This window comes from Bos grunniens, chromosome 7 (assembly GCF_055505025.1).
Source record: "Bos grunniens cultivar Pamir isolate PY7600 chromosome 7, Bosgru_T2T1.0, whole genome shotgun sequence".
NCBI classification, from domain to species: Eukaryota; Metazoa; Chordata; class Mammalia; order Artiodactyla; family Bovidae; genus Bos; species Bos grunniens.
Window position 1 is genome coordinate 38,471,634 of NC_141171.1, and position 25,261 is coordinate 38,496,894.

At 39.8% G+C, this 25,261-nt stretch overlaps 1 protein-coding gene and 1 pseudogene across 22 annotated transcripts in view; both read right to left on the bottom strand.

Annotated features, from left to right (window-relative positions):
* The window catches only part of UIMC1 (ubiquitin interaction motif containing 1), a 138,586-nt gene that overhangs the window by 78,359 nt on the left and 34,966 nt on the right, over positions 1-25,261 (bottom strand). For all 22 annotated transcript variants that reach the window (XM_086410866.1, XM_086410847.1, XM_086410857.1 and 19 more), the window contains one exon: positions 23,641-23,725. In XM_086410866.1, the coding sequence (XP_086266992.1) occupies positions 23,641-23,725 (85 nt within the window). The remainder of the gene's footprint in view (positions 1-23,640; positions 23,726-25,261) is intronic.
* On the bottom strand, positions 12,141-15,766 carry LOC147369068 (selenide, water dikinase 1-like; annotated as a pseudogene).

Here is a 25,261-nt window from a genome sequence, read left to right on the forward strand (position 1 = left end):
ACTGCACTGAACTGAACTGATGGCATTAAAATTTCACGGGGACAGTGGTGGCTAGGAAAAAAAAAGCCTAAAAAGGATCCTTCAGGGAACAGTAATGAAAAAAGGACTGAGAAACACTGACTTAACTGAAACAAAACAAACAAAAAAAAAATCACTGAAAAACATAAATTACAAAAACTGACACAGAAGAAAAAGAGTATCTGAACAGCCTTATACCTACTAAAGAATATGAATCTGTAACTAAAAACCTCTCCATAAAGAAAATCCAAAGCCATCTGACATTCATCACTGGTGAATTCTAACAAAAACTAAAGAAAAAATAATAGCAACATAATTCAGAAAATAAGATATCAAGTCTCCCCAAATTGATTCAACACAATCCCAACGAAAATCCAAACAAGTTCATTAAACGTAATGTAATAAAAAATTCAGAAATAGATGCACAAATTTTTTTCAATTGATTTCTACCAACAAGCCTTTTCAACAAATGGTACCAGAACAACAGGATATCCATAAGGAAAAAAAAATGAAACCTTAACCCTTATCTCACACTATAGACAAAAATTAACTCAAAATGGAATACATATCTAGATATAAAAGCTAAAACTATAAAAATCCTAGAAGAAAACACAGGTGAAAATCTTTGTAACTGAGGGATAGTCAAATTTTGTTTACATATGACACAGAAAGAAAAAAGTAAATATAAAACTTCTCTTTGTTACAAAAATAAAAAGTACAAAAATAGTTTTTAATTAAAAAAAATTTTAAGTAAAAAAGAAAGAAAAGAAAAAGGTAAGTCACAAAATGGGAGAACATATTCACAATATATATAATCTGACAAAAGACTTGTATCCAAAGTATATGAAATACCTATACTTCATAGTAAGAAAACAAGCCATCTAATTTTATCAATAATGAACAACAGATCTGAAAATTTTGGAATAATCATTAAGCATAAGAAAAGATCATTAATCATGAGGAAAAGGCAAGTTAAAATGAGCTACCACTATATATCAATAGAATGGATAAAATGGAAAAGACTGACATTCTTACAACATGATTATTCATTCTTAATGAAGTCACTAAGTCATCAAGAAAATATTGATGTTGATTATATCCTCTGTGTTCAATTTAAGAGAAGGAAAACCATGTAATAATGCAAAATGAGTTCTTTGTAATATTCAGTCTTTTAAAATATCTTGTATTCCCTAATTAAGAGTCCCTTGGACAGCAAGGAGATCAAACCAGTTAATCTTAAAGGAAATCAACCCTGAGTACTCATTAGAAGGACTAATGCTGAAGTTGAAGCTCCAGTATTTTGGTCACCTGATGCAAATAGAAGACTCATTGGAAAAGTCCCAGATGCTGGGAAAGACAGAGGGCAGAAGAAGAAGGAGTCAGATAATGAGATGGCTGGATGGCATCACTGATACAATGGACATGAACTTGGGCAAACTTCAGGAGATGGTGAGGGACAGGGAAGTATGGTGTGCTGCAGTCCATGAGGTCACAAAGAGTCAAACACGACTAAAGGACTGAACAACATATTTCCTAAAGATTCTGGAGAGATGCAGGCTTTGCTATTACATTAACATGAAAATAAGAACTTAGTAAGGATTCTGTTCTCAACTACATAGACAGGAAACTCCACAGCCAGACTGAGGAAGGAAATGAAAGTCCCTCAGTCACGTCTGACTCTTTGCGACCCCAAGGACTGTATGTAGCCTGCCAGGCTCCTCTATCCATGGAATTCTCCAGGCAATTCTATTGGAGTGGGTTGCCGTTCTCTTCTCCAGGGGATCTTCCCAACCCAGGGATCAAACCCAGGTCTCCCACATTGCAGGCACATTCCTTACCATCTGAGCCACCAGGGAAGCCCCCACAGCCAGACTACCTGGGTTTAATTCTTGATTGCATGCTTTTTTAATTGTAAAATTTTGAGCAGGTTATTTATCCTCTAAACCTGGATACTGGTGCTAGTCTGTGATAATCTCCCTCCCTTTTTTTTCTTTGTGTCTTTTAATCCGCATGACCATATATCTAGAGTAAATATAAACATACTCTTAACATTAGAATTCTCATATAAATACTATGATTTAATAATACTTGTTTTACTTCACACACAAGAAAAACAGAGGTAATAGTATTTAAGTCTGTTACGATGGTTAAATAATACATGAAAAATATTTAGAATAGTACCTGGCACATAACAAGTGTCTAATAACTGTTTATTATTACTCTCAATTAACAAATTATTTACTGTTATTACATTTTATTTAAAGAAATCCAAAACTTCAGATTATTGTTTTTCACTAACAATAACACCTGTCTTCCCAGGTGGCTCATTGGTAAAGAATCCTCCTGCCAATGCAGGAAATGCAGGTTTGATTCCTGGGTCAAGAAGATGCCCTAGAGAAGGAAACAGCAACCCACTCCAGGATTCTTGCCTGGAAGATCCCAAGGACACAGGAGCCTGTCGGGCTACAGTCCATGGGGTCACAAAAGAGTCAGATACAACTAGCAAGTGAACAACAAACAATAACATACAAGCACATAATCTGACAAAGCCACCACTACATATTTACTCTAACCACAATCAGAATTAAAAGGACATTCTTATTCACTAGTTACTGACTCTTAGTTTTTATATAACCATGATCTGAGACTAAAGTCTAATAAACATCACTACTGACTAGGACATATTTTACCTAACCTCTCTACAATATAAGAACCCAACCATTAGAAGAAAGGGAGAAACAAACTGGAATTCCAGCCAGGAGGAAATGTCAGCAAGTGTCAACATTAGAATCTCTAACTGAATTGGCTCAACTAGCTTATCAAATGATTCTGATTATGTTCTTCAAAATTTATGATCTCCCAACATTCAGGTTCAGAGAAGGCAACGGCACCTCACTCCAGTACTCTTGCCTGGAAAATCCCATGGGTGGAGGAGCCTGGAAGGCTGCAGTCCAGGGGTTGCTAAGAATTGGACACGACTGAGCGACTTCACTTTCACTTTTCACTTTCATGCATTGGAGAAGGAAATGGCAACCCACTCCAGTGTTCTTGCCTGGAGAATCCCAGGGACTGCGGAGCCTGGTGGGCTGCTGTCTATGGGGTCGCACAGAGTCAGACACAACTAAAACGACTTAGCAGCAGCAGCAGCAACATTGAGGTTGGCCCACTGAGATGTGTAAACAGGCTGTTAACAATCCAAACAATCCAGAACACAAAAACAGATATAACCTGTAAAAGTTGTGGTTATTTAAAAAGGTTGAGGGGCTTCCTGTGGTCCAATGGTTAAGAATTCACCTTCCTATGCAGGAAATGGGGGTTTGATCCCTGGTTGGGGAAGTAAGATCCCACACGCCACAGGGCAACAACTCCATGTGCCACAACCACTGAGCCTGCGTGCTCTAGAGTCCATACAACAAAATTACAGAAGACCACGCACTGCAATGAAGACCCAGCACAGCCTAAATAAGTAAGTAAACCGAGAGAACAGAACAAATGTTCTGACATAGCACATTTCATGCAACAACAAAAGATAAATTATCTTCCTGCCCAAATCTTTTCCTAAGAACTTTTTTTTGCAAAACAGACATAGCTCTGCAACTGTGATAAACTTAATATATCTACATGTTGCCAGTTACAAGTTTATAAAACACTTTTGAAAGCATCAAGACACTGTGTAGGCACCTGTATACATGTACATTCTCAAACAAAATGATACCACTTCTGGGAGTTTATCCTGAACAATCACTGAAAAGAAAAACTGTGTTATACACAAAAAGATGTTCATTACACTAGAACCTGGGCTTCCTTGGTGGCTCAGTGGTATAAGAATGCAATGCAGGAGATCTGGGTTCAATCCCTGGGTTGGGACGATCCTGTGGAGAAATAAATAGCAACCCACTCCAGTATTCTTGCCTAGAGAATCCCATGGACAGAGGAGCACAGCAGGCTACAGTCCACGGGGTCACAAAGAGTTGGACAGGACTGAGCGGGTAATACACAAACACACACACACACACACACACACACACACACACACACTATAACCTACAAGGTGACTGACTTAAGTTTCCTAAAAACAAAGCCACTGTTAAGTTATATAAGGCATGTTAACTCAAGAGACTCATATGTTATCAAAATACTAATCATGAAGATATATAAAAATGATAAAAGTCTATAAAAGCCATATGAAAATATAATGGAAATTATAGAACCAACTTCTGATTCCACATGTAAGAAACCTGGAAGTAAGTCACCGCTTTGTCCTAAAGAGTAAAAAGCTATTAATAAAGCAACTGAAAAAATCAACAACTCTTCCTGGATCTGTGAGAAAGGAGGGCACAAGGCACATTGCTGCCCCCAAGACAGAGAGAGAAACAAGGGAATACAGGGGGTCATGGCTTATCAGAGCAGAGATTCAAGAGTAAAAACAACACAGAAATCAGTGCCAAGAAAACCTGAACTGTAAGGGACAAATTGCTGGAGGCTTGGTGTGGACAAGTCTGGGAGTTAAAAATTCCAGGGAAAAGGGGGCCCACCAGGTTCTCACAATAAATATAAGAGAAACTTCCTCTTAAATGTCCCAAAGACAGTAGAGGGGAGGAGCTATTTTGAAATTTATCAGGGCACTCTGTTCTTTCCAGCAAGGCTTGCCCTAGGAGAAACTAAGTAATCAGTCTAGGCTAACAGTATAACTGATGTGTGAGAAGGGACATACCAAACTCCAAGGTACTCTAGCCATCCTCTCCCACCTAAAGAGGGAGGAAAAAATTAGAAACACTTGTGAAGTTCACAGACTGAAATAGTGAGAACTAATTAGGGAACTTCCCTGGTGGCTCAGATAGTAAGGAATCTGCCTCCAAGACAGGAGACCCGGGATGGATCCCTGAATCAGGAAGATCCCCTGGAGAAGGAAATGGCAACCCACTCCAGTATTCTTGCCTGGGAAATCCCATGGACAGAGTCGGACACAACTGAGAGACTTTCACTTCACAATCAGGGAACTACAGATACTTCCCTTATTAGCCACACCTAATACCACATTACTAAAGGCCTATTTAGAGTAGTTTCTTTTACCTGATACATCGTGTCTAGCTATCAAAAAAACATTACAAGTCACACTAAAAGGCAAAAACTACGATTTGAAAAGATAGACTATGCATCAGAATCAGACATGGTGCTAATGCTGGAATTATCAGGCTAGAATTTAAAACAATTATGATTAATATAAGGGCTTTAAAGGATAAATTAGAGCACAAACAAGGTCAGATGGGAAATGTAAATAGAGAGATGGAAATCCTAAGAAAGAAACAAAAAGAAATACTAAAGATTAAAAACACTGTAACAGAAATGAAGAATGCTTTGGATGGGTTTATCAGTAGACTGTACACACCTTTAAAAAAGAACCTGAGCTTGAAGACATGTTAATTGAAACCACCAAAACTAAAACATAAAGAGAACAAAGACTGAAAAGGATAAGACAATATTCAAGGACTGTGGAACAACTACAAAAAGAGTAATAAAAACATAATGCAACTGCCAGAAGGATGAGAAAAATAGAAGCGAAAGAATTATGTGAAATAATAATGACTCAGAATTTCCCCAAATTAAGGTCAGATACTAAACTACAGATCCAGGAAGCTTAAGGAACACTAAACCAGGAGATCCCGCAAGACAGAAGAGTAAAATAAGGAGGGCACCTTCCTCCCCACAAATACGTCAAAAACATAGCTGTGTATGGAACAGCTCCTACAGAACACCTTCTGAAAGCTGGCAAGACCCCAGACTTCCAAAAAGGCAAACCAATCTCCACAGAATGAGGTAGGAGAAAAGTTGTAAGAGAAAAAAGAGACAAAGGATTTGGGATGGAGACCTACACCTTGGGGAGGGAGCCATGAAGAAGAAAAAGTTTCTGCACACTTGGAAACCCCCTCACTGCAGAGTTGGAGAAGAGCTTTGGAACCCCAGAGGGGAATGCAGCAACATGTGCTCAGAAGGCAAAATGGAAAGAAATCACCACAGAGATTGTTGCTGACCAGCACTTACCAGCCAAGATGCTGTTGGCATGCCCTGCTGCAGCCAGTATGGGCTGGGTAGAGGGCTTTGGGGGCTGGACCCTAGGGAGAGGACTGGGATTGACCGCTGTGAAGATACTCTGAAGTGGCTAGTATAACACAACTGATGGAGTCCAGGGAGTTAGGCCTGACAGAGAGACAGGAGATCATTGCTGTGGGGATCCCCAAAAACTGTGCACTCACTGACAACAGGACCCAGCCTTCAAGAGTGCCATAGGTGTGACAAGCCCCAGCTATGGACTGAGACCCCAGAGGCAGATACGCTGGCCAGCCACCACCAAAGCCGGCACAAGTGCCAGAGGTGGCACGAGCTGCAAATGCAACTTATGATCCCAGAGAGAGGCACTCAGGCCAACTGGCCACCGTCAAAGCCAGGGCAAGTGCAATAGGCAGGGAACAAATTGCGGCTGCGATCCCAACCCCAAGGTAGCAGCTGCGACCAAGCTGTCAGCAGGCAGAGGTCACAGTCCACACTTTCCTGTGGGCTTATGTGGCTTGGCTCTAACAAGGGACACACAACCAGGGAACAACTATCCTTCAGTTCAGTTCAGTTAAGTTCAGTCACTCAGTCGTGTCCGATTCTTTGCAACCGCATGAACCGCAGCACACCAGGCCTCTCTGTCCATCACCAACTCCCAGATTCCACCCAAGCTCATGTCCATCAAGTCGGTGATGTCATCTAATCATTTCATCCTCTGTCGTCCCGTTCTCCTCCTGCCTTCAATCTTTCCCAGAATCAGGGTCTTTTCAAGTGAGTCAGCTCTTCGCATCAGGTGGCCGAAGTACTGGAGTTTCAGCTTCAACATCAGTCCTTCCAATGAACACCCAGGACTGATCTCCTTTAGGATAGACTGATTGGATCTCCTTGCAGTCCAAGGGACTCTCAATAGTCTTCTCCAACACCACAATTCAAAAGCATCAATTCTTTGGCACTCAGCTTTCTTTATAGTCCAACTCCTACATCCATACATGACCACTGGAAAAACCATAGCCTTGACTAGACGGACCTTTGTTGACAAAGTAATGTCTCTGCCTTTCAACATGCTGTCTAGGTTGGTCATAACTTTCCAAGGAGTAAGCGTCTTTTAATTTCATGGCTGCAATCACCACCCACAGTGATTTTGGAGCCCAGAAAAATAAAGTCAGCCACTGTTTCCACTGTTTCCCCAATCTATTTCCCATGAAGTGATGGGACCAGATGCCATGATCTTTGTTTTCTGAATGTTGAGCTTTAAGCCAACTTTTTCACTCTCCTCTTTCACTTTCATCAAGAGGCTCTTTAGTTTCTCTTCACTTTCTGCCATGAGGGTGGTGTCATCTGCATATCTGAGGTTATTGATATTTCTCCCGGCAATCTTGATTCCAGCTTGTGCTTCTTCCAGCCCAGTGTTTCTCATGATGTACTCTGCATATAATTTAAATAAGCAGGGTGACAATATACAGCCTTGACGTACTCCTTTCCAGATCTGGAACCAGTCTGTTGTTCCATGTCCAGTTCTAACTGTTGCTTCCTGACCTGCATATAGGTTTCTCAAGAGGCAGGTCAGGTGGTCTGGCATTCCCATCTCTTTCAGAATTTTCCACAGTTTATTGTGATCCACACAGTCAAAGGCTTTGGAATAGTCAATAAAGCAGAAATAGGTGTTTTTCTGGAACTCTCTTGCTTTTTTGATGATCCAGCGGATGTTGGCAATTTGATCTCTGGTTCCTCTGCCTTTTCTAAAACCAGCTTGAACATCAGGAAGTTCACGGTTCACGTATTGCTGAAGCCTGGCTTGGAGAATTTTAAGCATTGCTTTACTAGCGTGTGAGATGAGTGCAACTGTGCGGTAGTTTGAGCATTCTTTGGCATTACCTTTCTTTGGGACTGGAATGAAAACTGACTTTTTCCAGTCCTGTGGCCACTGCTGAGTTTTCCAAATTTGCTGGCATGTTGAGTGCAGCACTTTCACAGCGTCATCTTTCAGGATTTGAAATAGCTCAACTGGAATTCCATCACCTCCACTAGCTTTGTTTGTAGTGATGCTTCCTAAGGCCCACTTGGCTTCACATTCTAGGATGTCTGGCCCTAGGGGAGTGTATGAACCACCTCAGACTATAGCAACTTCTCACAGGCCTCTGCTGAAGCAGGTACTCCCCACACACCCCAATAGTGTCTGCCATACCCCTCCATCTCCCCAGCCTGACTGAGAGATGAGCCATAATAAGATGCTATTTTCACCCCCTCTTGTCTTGGCAGGGAACAGACACCAGAGGGTTGCCTACAAGCAGCTGTTACTGGTATTCAGTCACTAAGTTGTGTCTGACTCTTTGTGAATCCATGGACTGTAGCATGCCAGGCTCCTCTGTCCTCCACTATATCCTGGAGTTTGCTCAAATTCATGTCCATTGAGTCAGTGATGTTATCTAACCATCTCATACTCTGTTGCCCCTTCTCCTTTTGCCTTCAATCTTTCCCAGCACCAAGGTCTTTTCCAATGGATTGGTTCTTCTCATCAGGTGGCCAAAGTATTGAAGCTTCAACAGAGGTGGGACCAAAACCAAAGCTAAGCTCCAGGGACTATGTGAACAAAGAGGAAGGGAAGGCACTCTTGCAGCTACAGGTGTAGCAGATTAAATACCTGCTATCAGCCTGAGACTATAGACTTTGGAGCAATGTATGTCAATAAAATGGACAATCTGGAAGAAATGGACAAATTCTTAGAAAAGTGTAACCTTCCAAGACTGAACCAGGAAGAAACAGGAAATATGAACAGACCAATCACAGGCACTGAAATCAAAACTACAATCAAAAATCTTCCAACAAACAAAAGCCCAGGACCAGACCAGATGGCTTCACAGGTGAATTCTACTGAACATTTAGAGAAGAGTTAACATCTATCCTCCTCAAATTCTTCCAGAACACTGTAGAGGAAGAGAAACTCCCAAACTCATTCTATAAGGCCACCATCACCCTGATACCAAAACCAGATGAAGACATTACAAAAAAAGACAATTACAGGCCAATATCACTGACGAACACAGATGAAACAATTCAAAACAAAATTTTAGCAAACAGAACCCAACAACATATTAAAAGGATCATACACCATGATCAAGTGGGGTTTATCCCGGGGCTTCTCCAATATACACAAGTCAATGTGATATACCATATTAACAAACTGAAAGATAAAAAGTATACCATCATCTCAATAGATACAGAGAAAGCTTTTGACAAAATTCAACACTCATTTATAATTAAAAACTCTCCAGAAAGTAGGCACAGAAGGAACCTACCTAAACATAATAAAGGCCATATACAACAAACCCACAGAAAACATTCTCACTGTTCAAAAACTAAAAGTATTTTCACTAAAATCAGGAACAAGACAAGGGTAATCACTCTCACCATTATTATTCAATATAGTTTTGGAAGTCCCAGTAACAACAATCAGAAAAATAAATAAAAAACATCTAGATTGGAGAAGTTAAAGTAAAACTCTCACTATCTGCAGATGACATGATATTATACATAGAAAACCCTAAAGACGCCACCAGAAAATTACTAGAGCTAATCAATGAATATAGTAAAGTCACAAGATATCAAACACACAGAAATTCCTTGCATTCCTATACACTAACAATAAAAAATAAGAAAGAGAAATTAAACAATTCCATTAACTATTGCAACAAAAAGAATAAAATACCTAAGAGTAAACTTACCTAAAGAGACAGAAGACCTCTATGCATAAAACTATAAGACATGATGAAAGAAATCAAAGATGACACAAACAAATAGAGAGATATAACATGTTCTTGGATTGGAAGAATTAATATTACGATAACACTACCCAAAGCAATCTACAGATTCAATGCAATCCCTATCCAACTCCAATGACATTTTTCACAGAACTAGAACAGAAAATTTCACAATCTGTATGGAAACACAAAAGACCCCAAACAGCCAAAGCAGTCTTGAGAAAAACATACCTGGAGAAATCAACTTTCCTGCCTTCAGACTATACTACAAAGCTACAGTCATCAATACAGTATGCTATTGGCACAAAAGCAGAAATATAGACCAATGGAACAAGATAAAAAGCCCAGAGATAAACCCACACACCTATGGGCACCTTATCTTTGACAAAGGAAGCAGGAATATATACAATGGAGAAAAGACAGTCTCTTCAATAAGTGGTGCTGGGAAAACTGGACAGCTGCATGTAAAAGAATGAAACTAGAACACTTCCTAATATCATACACAAAATAAACTCAAAATGGATCAAAGATTTAAATGTAAGGCCAGAAACTATAAAGTTCTCAGAGGAAAACATAGGCAGTATAGTCTTCAACACAAATTATAGCAAGATCCTATTTGACCTACCTCCTAGAGTAATGGAAATAAAAACAAAAATAACCAATGAGACCTAATTAAAATTAAAAGCTTTTGCACAAGAAAGGAAAGATTAAACAATTTTAAAAGACAACCCTCAGAATGGGAGAAAATAACTGCAAATGAAGCAACTGACAAAGGATTAATCTCCAAAATATATATGCAACTCCTACAGCTCAATATCAAAAAATGAACAGCCCAATCAAAAAATGAGCAGCAGAAACAGGTATTTCTTCAAAGAAGACATACAGATAGCTAATAAACACATGAAAAAATTGCTCAACATCACTTAGAGAAATGCAAATCAAAACTACAATGAGGTATCACTTCATACCAGTCAGAATGACCATCAACAAAAAAACTACAAAAATAAATGCTGGAGAGGATGTGGATAAAAGGGAACCCTACTGCCCTCTTGGTGGGAATGTAAATTGATACAGCCACTATGGAGAACAGTATGGAGATTCCTTAACAAACTAGTAATAAAACTACTATATGACCCAGCGATCCCACTACTGGGCAAATACTCTGAGAAAACCACAATTCAAAATGACACAAGCACCCCAGTCTTCACTGCAGCACTACTGACAATAGCCAGGACAGGGAAGCAACCTAGATGTCCATCAACAGATGAATGGATAAACAAGTTGTGGCATATATATACAATGGCATAATACTCAGCCATAAGAAGTAATGAATTTGAGTCAGGTGTAATGAAGTGGACGAACCTAGAGCGTGTTACACAGAGTGAAGTAAGTCAGAAAGAGAAAAACTAATACTGTATATTATTAACACATATATAAGGAACCTAAAAAATAGTACTGATGAACCTTTTTATTTATTCTCTATGCAGACACAGAGAATAGTCTGGTAGACACAGAGGGGGACAGAGAGGGTAGGACAAATTGAGAAAGTATCACTGACATATATACACTATGCTTATTCACACAGTCCTGTCCAACTCTTTGCAACCCCATGGACTATAGACTGCCCAGCTCCTCTGTCCATGGGGATTCTCCAGGTGAGAATACTGGAGTGGGTTGCCATGCCCTCCTCCAAGGGATCTTCCCAACCCAGGAATGGAACCCTGGCCTCACACATTGCAGGCAGATTCTTTACCGTGTGAGCCACCAGGGAAGCCCATGAATACAGGAGTGGGTAGCCTACCCCTTTATACACTATCAAGTGTAAACAGGTACTAGCAGGAAGCAGCTCTATAACACAGGGAGCCCAGCCTAGTGCTCTGTGATAACCTATTGCGGTGGAATGGTAGGGAGAGACTCAAGACTTTTTATCAAGTCATAAAAATATGACCGATTCATGTTGATGTACGGTAGAGACCAGCACAACACTGTAAAGCCATTATCCTTCAATTAAAAAAAAAAAAAAAACCAACCAGCAAAAATGCACCCCCAAAACTATACCAAGGCATATAGTTTTCAAACTGCTGAAAATCTAAGATAAAGTGCTGACAAAAGCCATAGGGAAAAAACATCTTACCTATACAGCACCAAAGATAAGAGTTACATCTGACTTCTCAGAAACCATTCAAGCAATAGGAAAGTAGAGTAAAATATTGTTGAAAGATGTTCTTTAGACAGAAGGAATATTATCTAGGTCAGACTCAGATCTACATTAACAAAGGAAGAATACCAAAGAAGGAATAATTGAAGACAAAGTAAAAACTTTTATTTTTCTTATTCTTTCTTTGTTCATAGTCTTTAATTGAAATGACAATAAAAGAAATAGCTATTTAAAACAAAATCACGTAGCTGCTTCAGCCTAGATTAAGAGGTGGCACCGGGTGTGGGGTTCACATTCTGGGTGGGCAACTGCAACGCAACCTCAATGATCTGGGGTTTGTCTATGATCCTGGCTGTGTGGTTGCCCTTCTCCATAATCTCAATGCATACCTGTTGGCCTTCACCGTATTTCAGATCAGATCAGATCAGATCAGTCACTCAGTCGTGTCAGACTCCTTGTGACCCCATGAATCGCAGCATGCCAGGCCTCCCTGTTCATCACCAACTCCGGGAGTTCACTGAGACTCATATCCATCGAGTCAGGGATGCCATCCAGCTGTCTCATCCTCTGCCATCCCCTTCTCCTCCTGCCCCCAATCCCTACCAGCATCAGAGTCTTTTCAATGAGTCAACTCTTCACCTGAGGTGGCCAAAGTACTGGAGTTGCAGCTTTAGCATCATTCCTTCCAAAGAAATCCCAGGGCTGATCTCCTTCAGAATGGACTGGTTGGATCTCCTTGCAGTCCAAGGGACTCTCAAGAGTCTTCTCCAACACCACAGTTGAAAAGCATCAATTCTTTGGCGTTCAGCCTTCTTCACAGTCCAACTCTCACATCCATACATGACCACAGGAAAAACCATAGCCTTGACTAGATGGACCTTGGTTGGCAAAGTAATGTCTCTGCTTTTGAATATGCTATCTAGGTTGGTCATAACTTTCCTTCCAAGGAGTAAGCGTCTTTTAATTTCATGGCTGCAGTCACCATCTGCAGTGATTTTGGAGCCCCCAAAAATAAAGTCTGACACTGTTGCCACTGTTTCCCCATCTATTTGCCATGAAGTGATGGGACCAGATGCCATGATCTTCGTTTTCTGAATGTTGAGCTTTAAGCCAACTTTTTCACTCTCCACTTTCACTTTCATCAAGAGGTTTTTTAGTTCCTCTTCGCTTTCTGCCATAAGGGTGGTGTCATCTGCATATCTGAGGTTATTGATATTTCTCCCGGCAATCTTGATTCCAGCTTGTGTTTCTTCCAGTCCAGCATTTCTCATGATGTACTCTGCATATAAGTTAAATAAACAGGGCGACAATATACAGCCTTGACGTACTCCTTTCCAGATTTGGAACCAGTCTGTTGTTCCATGTCCAGTTCTAACTGTTGCTTCCTGACCTGCATATAGGTTTCTCAAGAGGCAGGTCAGGTGGTCTGGCATTCCCATCTCTTTCAGAATTTTCCACAGTTTATTGTGATCCACACAGTCAAAGGCTTTGGCATAGTCAATAAGGCAGAAATACATGTTTTTCTGGAACTCTCTTGCTTTTTCCATGATTCAGCGGATGTTGGCAATTTGATCTCTGGTTCCTCTGCCTTTTCTAAAACCAGCTTGAACATCTGGAAGTTCACAGTTCATGTATTGCTGAAGCCTGGCTTGGAGAATTTTGAGCATTACTTTACTAGCATGTGAGATGAGTGCAATTGTGTGGTAGTTTGAGCATTCTTTGGCATTGCCTTTCTTTGGGACTGGAATGAAAACTGACCTTTTCCAGTCCTGTGGCCACTGCTGAGTTTTCCAAATTTGCTGGCATATTGAGTGCAGCACTTTCACAGCATCATCTTTCAGGATTTGAAATAGCTCAACTGGAATTCTATCACCTCCACTAGCTTTGTTCATAGTGATGCTTTCTAAGGCCCACTTGACTTCACATTCCAGGACGTCTGGCTCTAGGCCAGTGGTCACACCATCGTGATTATCTGGGTCGTGAAGATCTTTTTTGTACAGTTTTTCTGTGTATTCTTGCCACCTCTTCTTAATATCTTCTGCTTCTGTTAGATCCATACCATTTCTGTCCTTTATCGAGCCCATCTTTGCATGAAATATTCCTTTGGTATCTCTGATTTTCTTGAAGAGATCTCTAGTCTTTCCCATTCTGTTGTTTTCCTCTATTTCTTTGCATTGATTGCTGAAAAGGTTTTCTTATCTCTTCTTGCTATTCTTTGGAACTCTGCATTCAGATGTTTATATCTTTCCTTTTCTCCTTTGCTTTTCACTTCTCTTCTTTTCACAGCTATTTGTAAGGCCTCCCCAGACAGCCATTTTGCTTTTTTGCATTTCTTTTCCATTGGGATGGTCTTGATCTCTGTCTCCTGTACAATGTCACAAACCTCATTCCATAGTTCATCAGGCACTCTATCTATCAGATCTAGTCCCTTAAATCTATTTCTCACTTCCACTGTATAATCATAAGGGATTTGATTCAGGTCATACCTGAATGGTCTAGTGGTGTTCCCTACTTTCTTCAATTTAAGTCTGAATTTGGCAATAAGGAATTCATGGTCTGAGCCACAGTCAGCTCCTGGTCTTGTTTTTGCTGACTGTATAGAGCTTCTCCGTATTTGGGGGACTTTATCTCTGCACAGAACTGAGCTACTTGCTCACACAGTAAACAGATCAGGAGGCCTCTTGACATCTCCGGACAGGTCCCATGCATAAGGCCAAACACATTTCCTCAGGCCTTGCTCACAGCTGCCATCTTGGCCAGGATAGGAAGCTTATGAATCACAAAGGACACCTTGTTTCTCTGCTGTTTGGCCAGGTTCTGTGCGTGGCCCAGAATCCCAAAGCCTGTGATGTTGGTGGCCGCATGGGCATTTAATGTACACATGAGTCCTGACACTGTCCTGTTGAGCCTGGCCATGTTCATCATTGCCTCCTGGTACTCCAGCTCCACATCCTCCTAGGGAATCACTAGCTTGATTTTATTCCATTTCTCAGGAATGTCCAGCCACTGGTGCATGGCCATGATCACTTGCATCCCCAAACGTTTTGTCAGCACAAGCACACCCAGCACTGCATTATCTGGCATGATAAATCCGTTGGGATGGCAGACAGTTGTATCCACAACAACCCATGGGTTTAGCAATCCAGAGGTTTAGCTCTGTTTGGCCACCCATTATAGACGTTCCCACCTCCTCTGCTGCATCTTTAAAACCCTGTATATTTAGGTGCATTACTTTATCCCTTTCCCTGTTGGTCATTTTATGACTGATTCCAAGAAGCATCAGCATGTTGTCACATTCTGTGCCCCACATGACACAGAGGTCACTAAGGACATTGGCATAGGCTATCCTGCCCATCATATAAGGGTCAGCGACCATGGGCTAAATGTAATCTGCAGTTTGAACCAAGGGAAGACTGCCATGCCTCAGAGGAAAGACACAAGTGTCCATCCCAATGCTAAGTCTTGGCATATCTGCTACAAGAAACTGTTCTTCTTGGAAATGGTTCTCCTGTAAGGACTCCAGCAATTTCTGCAGGACATCTTAGAGGCCTTTGAAGCCAGAGCCCTTCAGTTAAGTGAACCTAGTTAACCAGAAGCTGTTTTCCAATTCATAACTTTTCCGATTAAAGTACTCCCGCTCAGACATGGTTCTTGAGCCCACACACCTCACTGTTGGGCTCCTCCCGTCCCTCTCCTATGAGGCTGGTTTCTTTATAGATTCACCGGTTTGCTTTGCGTCCTCCGCCTCCTCCCACAAACAGGACTCTGTCACTCCCACAACGTACCAGGCATGGTACCTTAACAAATTTAAAGCAAGAGAAATCATGCAATGTCTGCTCTCAGACCACAATGAAGTTAAACTAGAAATCAATTAGAAAAATAACAGGAAAATCTCAAAATAAATGGAGATTAAGCAACATACCTTAAATAACTCATGGCTCAAGGAAGAAATCTCAAGAGAAATATAAAAATACTTTGAATCAAATGAAAATGAAAACACAACTTATCAAAATTTCTGGGATGCAGCAAAAGCAATGCTTAGAGGGGATTTATAGCATTGAGTGCATACACTGGGAAAAAAGATCTAAAATCAATCATCTAACCTTAGGGAACCAGAAAAAAAAAATAAAACGAGAGAGAGCAAATTAAATACAAAGTAAGCAGAAGAAAAAATAATAAAAACTACAGCAGAAATCAATGAAATGGAAATTGAGAAGTGAATAGAGAAAATGAACCAAAACAAAAACTGATGTATTTTTTTTTAATCAATAACATTGATGAACCACTAGCTAGGCTGACTAAACAAAGAGAGGACATAAATTTCTAGTATCAGAAATGAAAGAGGGGACATCACTACAGACCTCTTGGAGATTAAAAGAATAATAAAGGAATACTATGAACAACTTTCGGAGAAGGCAATGGCAACCCACTCCAGTACTCTTGTCTGGCAAATCCCATGGATGGAGGAGCCTAGTAGGCTGCAGTCCAGGGGGTCACTAGGAGTTGGACACAACTGAGCAACTTCACTTCCACTTTTCACTTTCATGCATTGGAGAAGGAAATGGCAACCCACTCCAGTGTTCTTCCCTGGAGAATCCCAGGAACAGGGGAGCCTGGTGGGCTGCCATCTCTGGGGTCACACAGAGTCGGACACAACTGAAGCGACCTAGCAGCAGCAGCAGCATGAACAACTTTATGTCCACAAATTGATAACCTCAACGGAACAGATCAATTTTCTTGAAAGACACAATCTGCCAACACTCACATTAAAAAAAAAAAAAAGACAGTCTGACTATACCTATTAAAGAAATAGAATTCATAATTAACCTTGCACAACAAAAAGCAACAGGCCCAGGTGGATTCACTAATAAATTCTACCAAACATTTAAGGAAGAAATTATACAAATTCTCTACAATCTGTTTCAGAGTATAGAAGCAGAGGGAATACTACGTAAGTTATTCCATGTGACCACATTAACCCTAACACTAAAACTAGACAAAAATGTTACAAGAAAAGTACAGACCAATATATCTCATGAACACAGATGCAAAACTTAACAAAATATTAGCAAATTGAACCTAACAATACATAAAAAGAATTATACACCATGACCAAATGGAATTTATCCCAGATGTGCACGCTAGTTCAACATTCAAAAATTAATCAACATAATGCAATGCATAAACAGAATGAAAAAGAAAAATCACATGATCATATTCAATAGATTCAGAAAAAGCAGCGAATAAAATCACTCATCCATGATAAAACCTCTCGATAAATTAGGAATAGAGAATTTTCTCAATTTGATGGAGAATAATGGTTTTAGACAAGGCAGAGGAACCAGAGATCAAATTAACAACATCTGCTGGACCATGGAAAAAGCAAGAGAGTTCCAGAAAAATATCTATTTCTGCTTTATTGACTATGCCAAAGCCTTTGACTGTGTGGATCACAATAAACTGTGGAAAATTCTGAAAGAGATGGGAATACCAGACCACCTGACCTGCCTCTTGAGAAACCTGTATGCAGGTCAGGAAGCAACAGTTAGAACTGGACATGGAACAACAGACTGGTTCCAAATAGGAAAAGGAGTTCGTCAAGGCTGTATATTGTCACCCTGCTTATTTAACTTATATGCAGAGTACATCATGAGAAATGCTGGACTGGAAGAAACACAAGCTGGAATCAAGATTGCCGGGAGAAATATCAATAACCTCAGATATGCAGATGACACCACCCTTATGGCAGAAAGCGAAGAGGAACTAAAAAGCCTCTTGATGAAGGTGAAAGTGGAGAGTGAAAAAGTTGGCTTAAAGCTCAACGTTCAGAAAACGAAGATCATGGCATCTGGTCCCATCACTTCATGGGAAATAGATGGGGAAACAGTGGCAACAGTGTCAGACTTTATTTTTTGGGGCTCCAAAATCACTGCAGATGGTGACTGCAGCCATGAAATTAAAAGACGCTTACTCCTTGGAAGGAAAGTTATGACCAACCTAGATAGCATATTCAAAAGCAGAGACATTACTTTGCCAACCAAGGTCCATCTAGTCAAGGCTATGGTTTTTCCTGTGGTCATGTATGGATGTGAGAGTTGGACTGTGAAGAAGGCTGAACGCCAAAGAATTGATGCTTTTGAACTGTGGTGTTGGAAAAGACTCTTGAGAGTCCCTTGGACTGCAAGGAGATCCAACCAGTCCATTCTGAAGGAGATCAGCCTTGGGATTTCTTTGGAAGGAATGATGCTAAAGCTGCAACTCCAGTACTTTGGCCACCTCAGGTGAAGAGTTGACTCATTGAAAAGACTCTGATGCTGGGAGGGATTGGGGGCAGTAGGACAAGGGGACGGCAGAAGATAAGACGGCTGGATGGCATCCCTGACTTGATGGATGTGAGTCTCAGTGAACTCCGGGAGTTGGTGATGGACAGAGAGGCCTGGCGTGCTGCAATTCATGGGGTTGCAAAGAGTCGGACACGACTGAGCAACTGAACTGAACTGAACTGAATCTATAAAGAAAAACATATAGCTAACATCATACTAAAAGGAAAAAACTCAAAGCATTCCCATTATAAATAGGAAAAAGGCTACGATGGCCCTCTCATCACTCCTTTTCAACATTGTACTGGACATACCAGCTAACGTGATAAGACAAGAAAGGGAAATAAAAGGCATACAGACAAGGAAGGGAAAAAGTAAAACTGTCTTTGTTCACAAATCACACTATCATCTAAGTAGAAAATCCAACAGAATCAACAAAATTCCTAGAAGTAATTATACTAAGGTTATGATATACAAGAATAGTAGTCAATCACATTCCGTATACCAGAAATGAACAAGTGTAATTTGAAATCTGATGCTTTCCAGGTGGTGCAATGGTAAAGAATACATCTGCCACTGCAGCAGATGCAATAGACACAGGTTCAATCTCTGAGTCAGAAAGATCCCCTGGAATAGGAAATGGCAACCCATTCTAATATTCTTGCCTAGAAAATTCCATTGACAGAGGAGCCTGGTGGGCTATAGTCCAGGGGTTGCAAAGAGTCAGGCACTACATGCACACATGAATTTGAAATTTAAAACAATACCATTTACACTGGTAATAAAATAACGTACAAGATCTATATGAGGAAAGCTATAAAACTCTGATTAACAAAGTCAAGTAAAAATTACCTAACTAAAGGGATTCCATATCATGGAATAGAGAGACTTATATAATGTCAAGATACCAATTTTACAAACCTGATCTGTAGATTCAATATAATCGAAATAAAAATTCCAGTAATTTTGTAGATACAAAAAAACTCATTCTAAAGTTTATATGGAGAGAAAGAAATGGCAACCCACTCCAGTGCTCATGCCTGGGTAATCCATGGACAGAGGAGCCTGACGGGCTACAGTCCATGGGGTCACAAAAAGTCAGATACAACAGAACAACTAATCAACAACAACAAAAGCAAACCACCTACTCCAACCAGTGCAGCCCCACACCCCCAACCCACCAAACTAAACATTGGACTGAAATGAAAATACTGCTTTTGCTAAGACATCAATGAAACGATTGGATTAAGTTGAGCAATTATGTCAGAAGAAGGTATGGTCATCTGGAGAGCTGGCCGGTCCTGGTACATGCTCTCTGGAGTTTGTCTCCCAAGAGAAATGTGGTCTCAGACAAAGGCACTGACCACTGCTCTGCCTCCATCAGGTCCACACACACATACATGTCAGCTTGAGATAAACTCATATCAAATACTTACTTTCATTCACTGAACCTGAGTATGATGATTAATAGTCCTTGTTTGAATAAAGACTCACCCACTTAGTGGTTGGCTAATCTTACAAAAGTCACTTAATTGGTCTCAGCCTGTTTCTTCTTCTCTAAAATGGGGGATAATCTTAAATAGAGCTACCAGTTCTTAATGTTCAATAAATATTTATAAAGCCCCCACTATACGCCAAGTATATGGTTGAATTTTTTTTTTAAGATTTTGCATGTAAAAAGAAGCTGATTCCAGTCTGGCCCAGAGTAAACCTAATTTTCACTACTAAGAATGTGTCTCTTCCACATTCCATAGGCAATGTTCATTTGTCAGCCAACGGAAAACCATCAGCAGCAACTTTTGCCCCCAGAATTGTGATATTCTGTTTAAAAAGTGTGGTCTATTTTTTTTTCCCCTTCTATACTTAATAGAGCCTCATATAATATCAGAGCTGGAAAGAATCTTAAAAGTCATCCAGGCCAGCTTTCTGCCTACCTGGCCAAGTGGCCCACCCTATCTTTGGACAGCTCAGCTAGTAGACAATTCTTTCTTAAAACAAAATCATCTTCCTGTGGTCTGTGTCCTAGTTCTGCCCTCTAAATCATCTCAGGAAAAAAGCTGCATTTTCTGTCTCCCTTATCACAGTCCTTTTTGTGTATGTGGAGACCTCTCTCACTCCTTTGTCAGAAATAAATCTTTTATCCAGGCTCAGATAAAAAGTAATAACAACTATTTCAATCTAATTTCTTTTCCAAAGGAAACATCTTTATTAAGATGATGGGAATTGTCTGCCCACTTAAATCTTTACATATTTTATTGACTAATATAAATTAAGACATTCAAAATGAAAAAAACAAAAGTTTATATGGAAGGGCAAAAGATCTGGAATAGTCAACACAATATTGAAGGAAAGGAACAAAGCAGGAGGACTGATGCTACCTGACTTTAAAACCTACTACACATAAAGCTTCTTTACTGTCTGAGCTACTAGGTAACACCAGTGGTAAAGAACTCACCTGTCAAGGCAGATTTAAGAGACCTGCGTTTGACCCCTGGAGAAAGGCATGGCAATCCACTCCAGTATTCCTGCCTGGAGAATCCCATGGACAGAGGAGCCTGGTGGGCTACAGTCCATGAGATCACAAAGTGTCAGACACAACTGAGTGACTAATACACAATCATAGTTGAGGCAGGAGATAGATGAGCCCCAGGTCAGCAATCTACAACTGGCCTCCTGTTCATATCTCCTAGGGCCGGTCATTCATTACCAGCCCCTATTTACATTTCTTGAAGTAAGAGACAAATGGGCTCCAGGACTACATATTTATGACTGGACTCCTATTTATATTTCAAGATCTATACCTCAATATAAAAACCAATAAGAACAGGGTAAATAACTGGACATTGGGCAGTTTTAGGGCAGGGACAGAGTGGGACTAAAACCTGTTAAAAGATTAAGAGGTCACACACTCCCCCATCTTTAGGGCAAAGGAGACACTATGCATACGCAAAAATCCTTCATGAGGTCAAAAGGGCAGGGGACGCCAGACCAAAGTAAGCCTTGCCACCCCCTTCCATAAGCCTTTTCGGTGGGATCCATTTTAACTGAAAGGTCTGTACACACCCAGGGGAGGGTTAGGACAGGTCAGGTGTGGAAAAAGAAACTAGATAATTGGCTAAAGAAGACTAGGAAGAACTGTCCTATATAAATGACTTAACAGCCTATTTTCTGTGCTCCTCACTATGGGGGACACCCACACCCCTTCTCTCCAGGTGCATCTCTGCCTTGCTTCTATCTTAACAAACTGTTTCTCTGTGTGCTCCTCCCACTTGTTCTTATGCTATGTCTCTAATAATAAACTTTATACCTGGATTTAAAAAAACAGTCTTTGTCTCCATGATAAATGCATCTTTCACTGGGGACAAAGATCCAGGAAAAAAAATAGCCTCTAGCCTTTGCTGGTCTGGACTCCTGGTTTTTATCCATGTTGCCCAGGTTCAGTTCCTGGGCAGGGAATTAAGATCTTACTTCACGCCACTGCTCACTGCTGCCTCATGGAGATCACAGTGACAGCCACCTCTAGATATACCACAATGATTTAGCAACAACAACAATTATGGTTAATTTTATAAGGCTGAGAATTATACTTTAAATCACCTAAATTCAAATTAAAAGTGAAAAAAATTCTGCTTTATCTTCAATGTTTTATAATAATCTCAGCTAGTTAACATACTTTTTAACAAGTTCACTGAAATACGTAAACATCTCACATGATATTAAAATGCAAAAATACAGTCATTATTAAATAACTTCACAATTGAGTAACAAAGTCAGAAGAGAAAAAACTTACAATAAATAATTTTTGTGATATTGTGATTTATAATAATATATACTGAATCTTGGCACCTGACACAGAGCTTCTAATAATCCTGGAATTTCCTAACAACTCCTAACAGCTCCTAACAACTGGAATTTCCTAAATGAAAAGAGCAATAAAGATATCTTTTGTTATTAATAACAATTCCCTTTTAGGCACACCGGAGATTCTATTAATGAACTTAATTTTGGAAAGCCCCTAAGGATGGGGGCTGGTTGCCAGGGAAACCAACCAAGCTACTAGAGGATTAGAACTTTTATTCCAACTCCCCAACCTCCAGGGAAGGAAGAGCGACTGGCTGGAAGTTGGACCAATCACCAATGAACAATGATTTAATCAATCATACCTGTATAATGAAGCCTTCATAAAAAACCTGAACTATAATGTTTGGTGAGCCTCCAGGTTGGTGAACATGTACAGGGACCGAGAAGGTGACATACCTGGGTAGGTCAAGGAGGTCCCAGGTCTCCTATATCTTGCCCTATATCTTCAATCTTGCTGTTACTGAGTTACATCCTTTATAATAAAAGTGAAAGTGAAGTTGCTCAGTCATGTCCAACTCTTTGCGATCCCGTGGATTGTAGACTACCAGGCTCTTTAGTCCATAGGATTCTCCAGGCAAGAATACTGGAGTGGGTTGCCATTTCCTTCTCCAGTGGATCTTCCCGACCCAGGGATTGAACCAGGGTCTCCTGCATTGTAGGCAGACACTTTACAGTCTGAGCCACAAAGGAAGTCAATCTGGCTGTTACTGAGTTATATCCTTTATAATAAACCAGTCATCTAATAAGTAAACTGTTTCCCTAAATTCTGAGAGCCATTTTGGCAAATTAATTGAACACAAAAAAGGGGTCACAAGAACCTCTGATTTATAGCCAGTGGATCAGAAGCACAGGTAACAACCTGGACTTGCAATTGTCATCTAAAAGAAGGAGAACTCACACAGAACTAAGCCTTTAGCTTGTGGGATCTGACAGTGTCATATTTCCATAAACTGTAGGGTACCCAGTGTCCAAAGAGTTGGAGAAGTACTTTGTAAAGGGGAGAAAAAAAAAACCTTACACATCTGATGACCAGAATAAAGTGCTGAGAGTAGAGCAGACACTTAGAATTTTAGTGATCAAAACAGTAACACCATTATTGGAGCCACTAAGTGATTTTCTTTTTTTTTTTTTTCACTAAGTGATTTTCTACGTGTTATCTTCATTTTATTGATGAGGTAACAGCAGTAGGCTGTAGTGGCTTGCCTAAAGTCCACACAGTAAGTGGAAGGAAGGGTTCAAAACCAAGTGTGCCTAACTCTGAAATGGCACATTCTTAATTTCAACACGCTGCCTTTAATAATCAATTGTATACACTCTAGGTAACTGTGATCCCACAAATTTTAATGGAATCCTGAATTACCAAGAACCACACACATTCTTATTCAGAGAAACCTTTTCTTAATGAAGAAACTAGTGTCAATTCTATGACTGCTGAAACTTCCAAACCATTCTCAACACAAAAATGAAAACATACGTGCAATTTTTCTTTTAGCCAAACACTTTGCTCTATTTGACTGTTTTGCCTTCGTTTTCTGCAATCCATTTTCCTCCTTTGGCTCCTGTTGCAAAACAAGAAACATGAACAGGTTGATTGGCATTAAAAGTAGTACTCTTTCTACCTTCCTCTACAGCTAACAGAGGCCACTAAACCTCTAAAGAATCAGTGTTTTTGTAAATGTTTTGTAACATTCTTTGTAAATGTTCAAAGAAAACATCAGAAAAAGATCTTTACGGTAGAAAAAGAAAAATGTAGATTCAGAACCAATAAAAATAAAAAACTGTAATATACAGATATAATTATGTCATATTCAAGCTCATACAAAAACTGACCCATCTGTAAAATACCAGCAAGTATGCACCCAAGTTCAGAGAAAGCTCGATTCAATGTTTCAAAGTCAGTAATAAAGTTTAAGCCCAGTGCATACTCACTTCTTTTAAATCAGTGCTTTAAAAAGCAACAGAACAATCAGGGAAAAGTATGTAACATATTTATCAGATAAAGGTCTAATTTTCCTTATATATAAAGAGCTCTTACAAATCAACACAAAGCACCTCCCACAGGCAAAAAATATGTTAAGACACTTCACAGAAAAACATACCACAAAGAGCTTGTATGTATATGGAAATGCAATTCACAACAATTATATAGGTATCTTTTTTTAATCTATACCAATGGTAAAAATGAAAACATTTCATAAAATATTTATTGTGAGGAAACAAGTACCATAGGTTGGATAAAATGGATGCAAATCACTATTCTGTGCATCTGGAACTAATATAGTGTTGTGGGTAAATTATACTTCAATTACAGTGTGTGTGGGGTGGGACGAGGAGAAAATGCATCAAAATGCTAATGGTGGTCATCTCTACAGGGTGGGGATTGTGGGTGGTTGTGATTTTTTAGTTTAGGCTTTTACGTGTTTCTAACTGTCCACAATCAACAGGTATTGCTTGTAAAATTAAGATAAAAACAATAAATGTCATTAAAAATGAAAAAAAAAAAAGAATACAGGCAAAGATGATCCCATAAATATATAACTGGGATCTCTGAAGAAGAAAACAAACAATGAAACAAACTGACATTAAGATTATAATAAATAAAATTTACAAGGGAAAAAAGGCAGAGGATGAGATGGTTCGATGGCATCACCGACTCAATGGACATGAGTTTGAGCAAGCTCTGGGAGTTGGTGATGGAAAGGGAAGCTTGGCAAGCTACAGTCCATGGGGTTTCAAAGAGTCGGACATGACGGAGCAATTGAACTGAACTGACATATTGAAAGTTCACTCTGACCAATCAGTTTCCTAACACATACACATAATATACCTATCTCACCTTGAAGAAAAATTTTTAGCATTCAGACTAACAAAAAGGACTAGTCACTTAACAAAAAAAGGAAAATAAATCAGACTTACCAAACATAACATACAAAGCAAAAATCAAGAAGGCAGCATTTTAAAGAAACTCAAGGGAAAAAAGAAAATTTTAAACCAAGGACGTTGGATCCTATTAAGCAGTCTTTCAGATATCAAGACTACAGAAAAACAGTATCAAAAACATAACTTAGGAAATAATATAGTCACAAGACCTACTT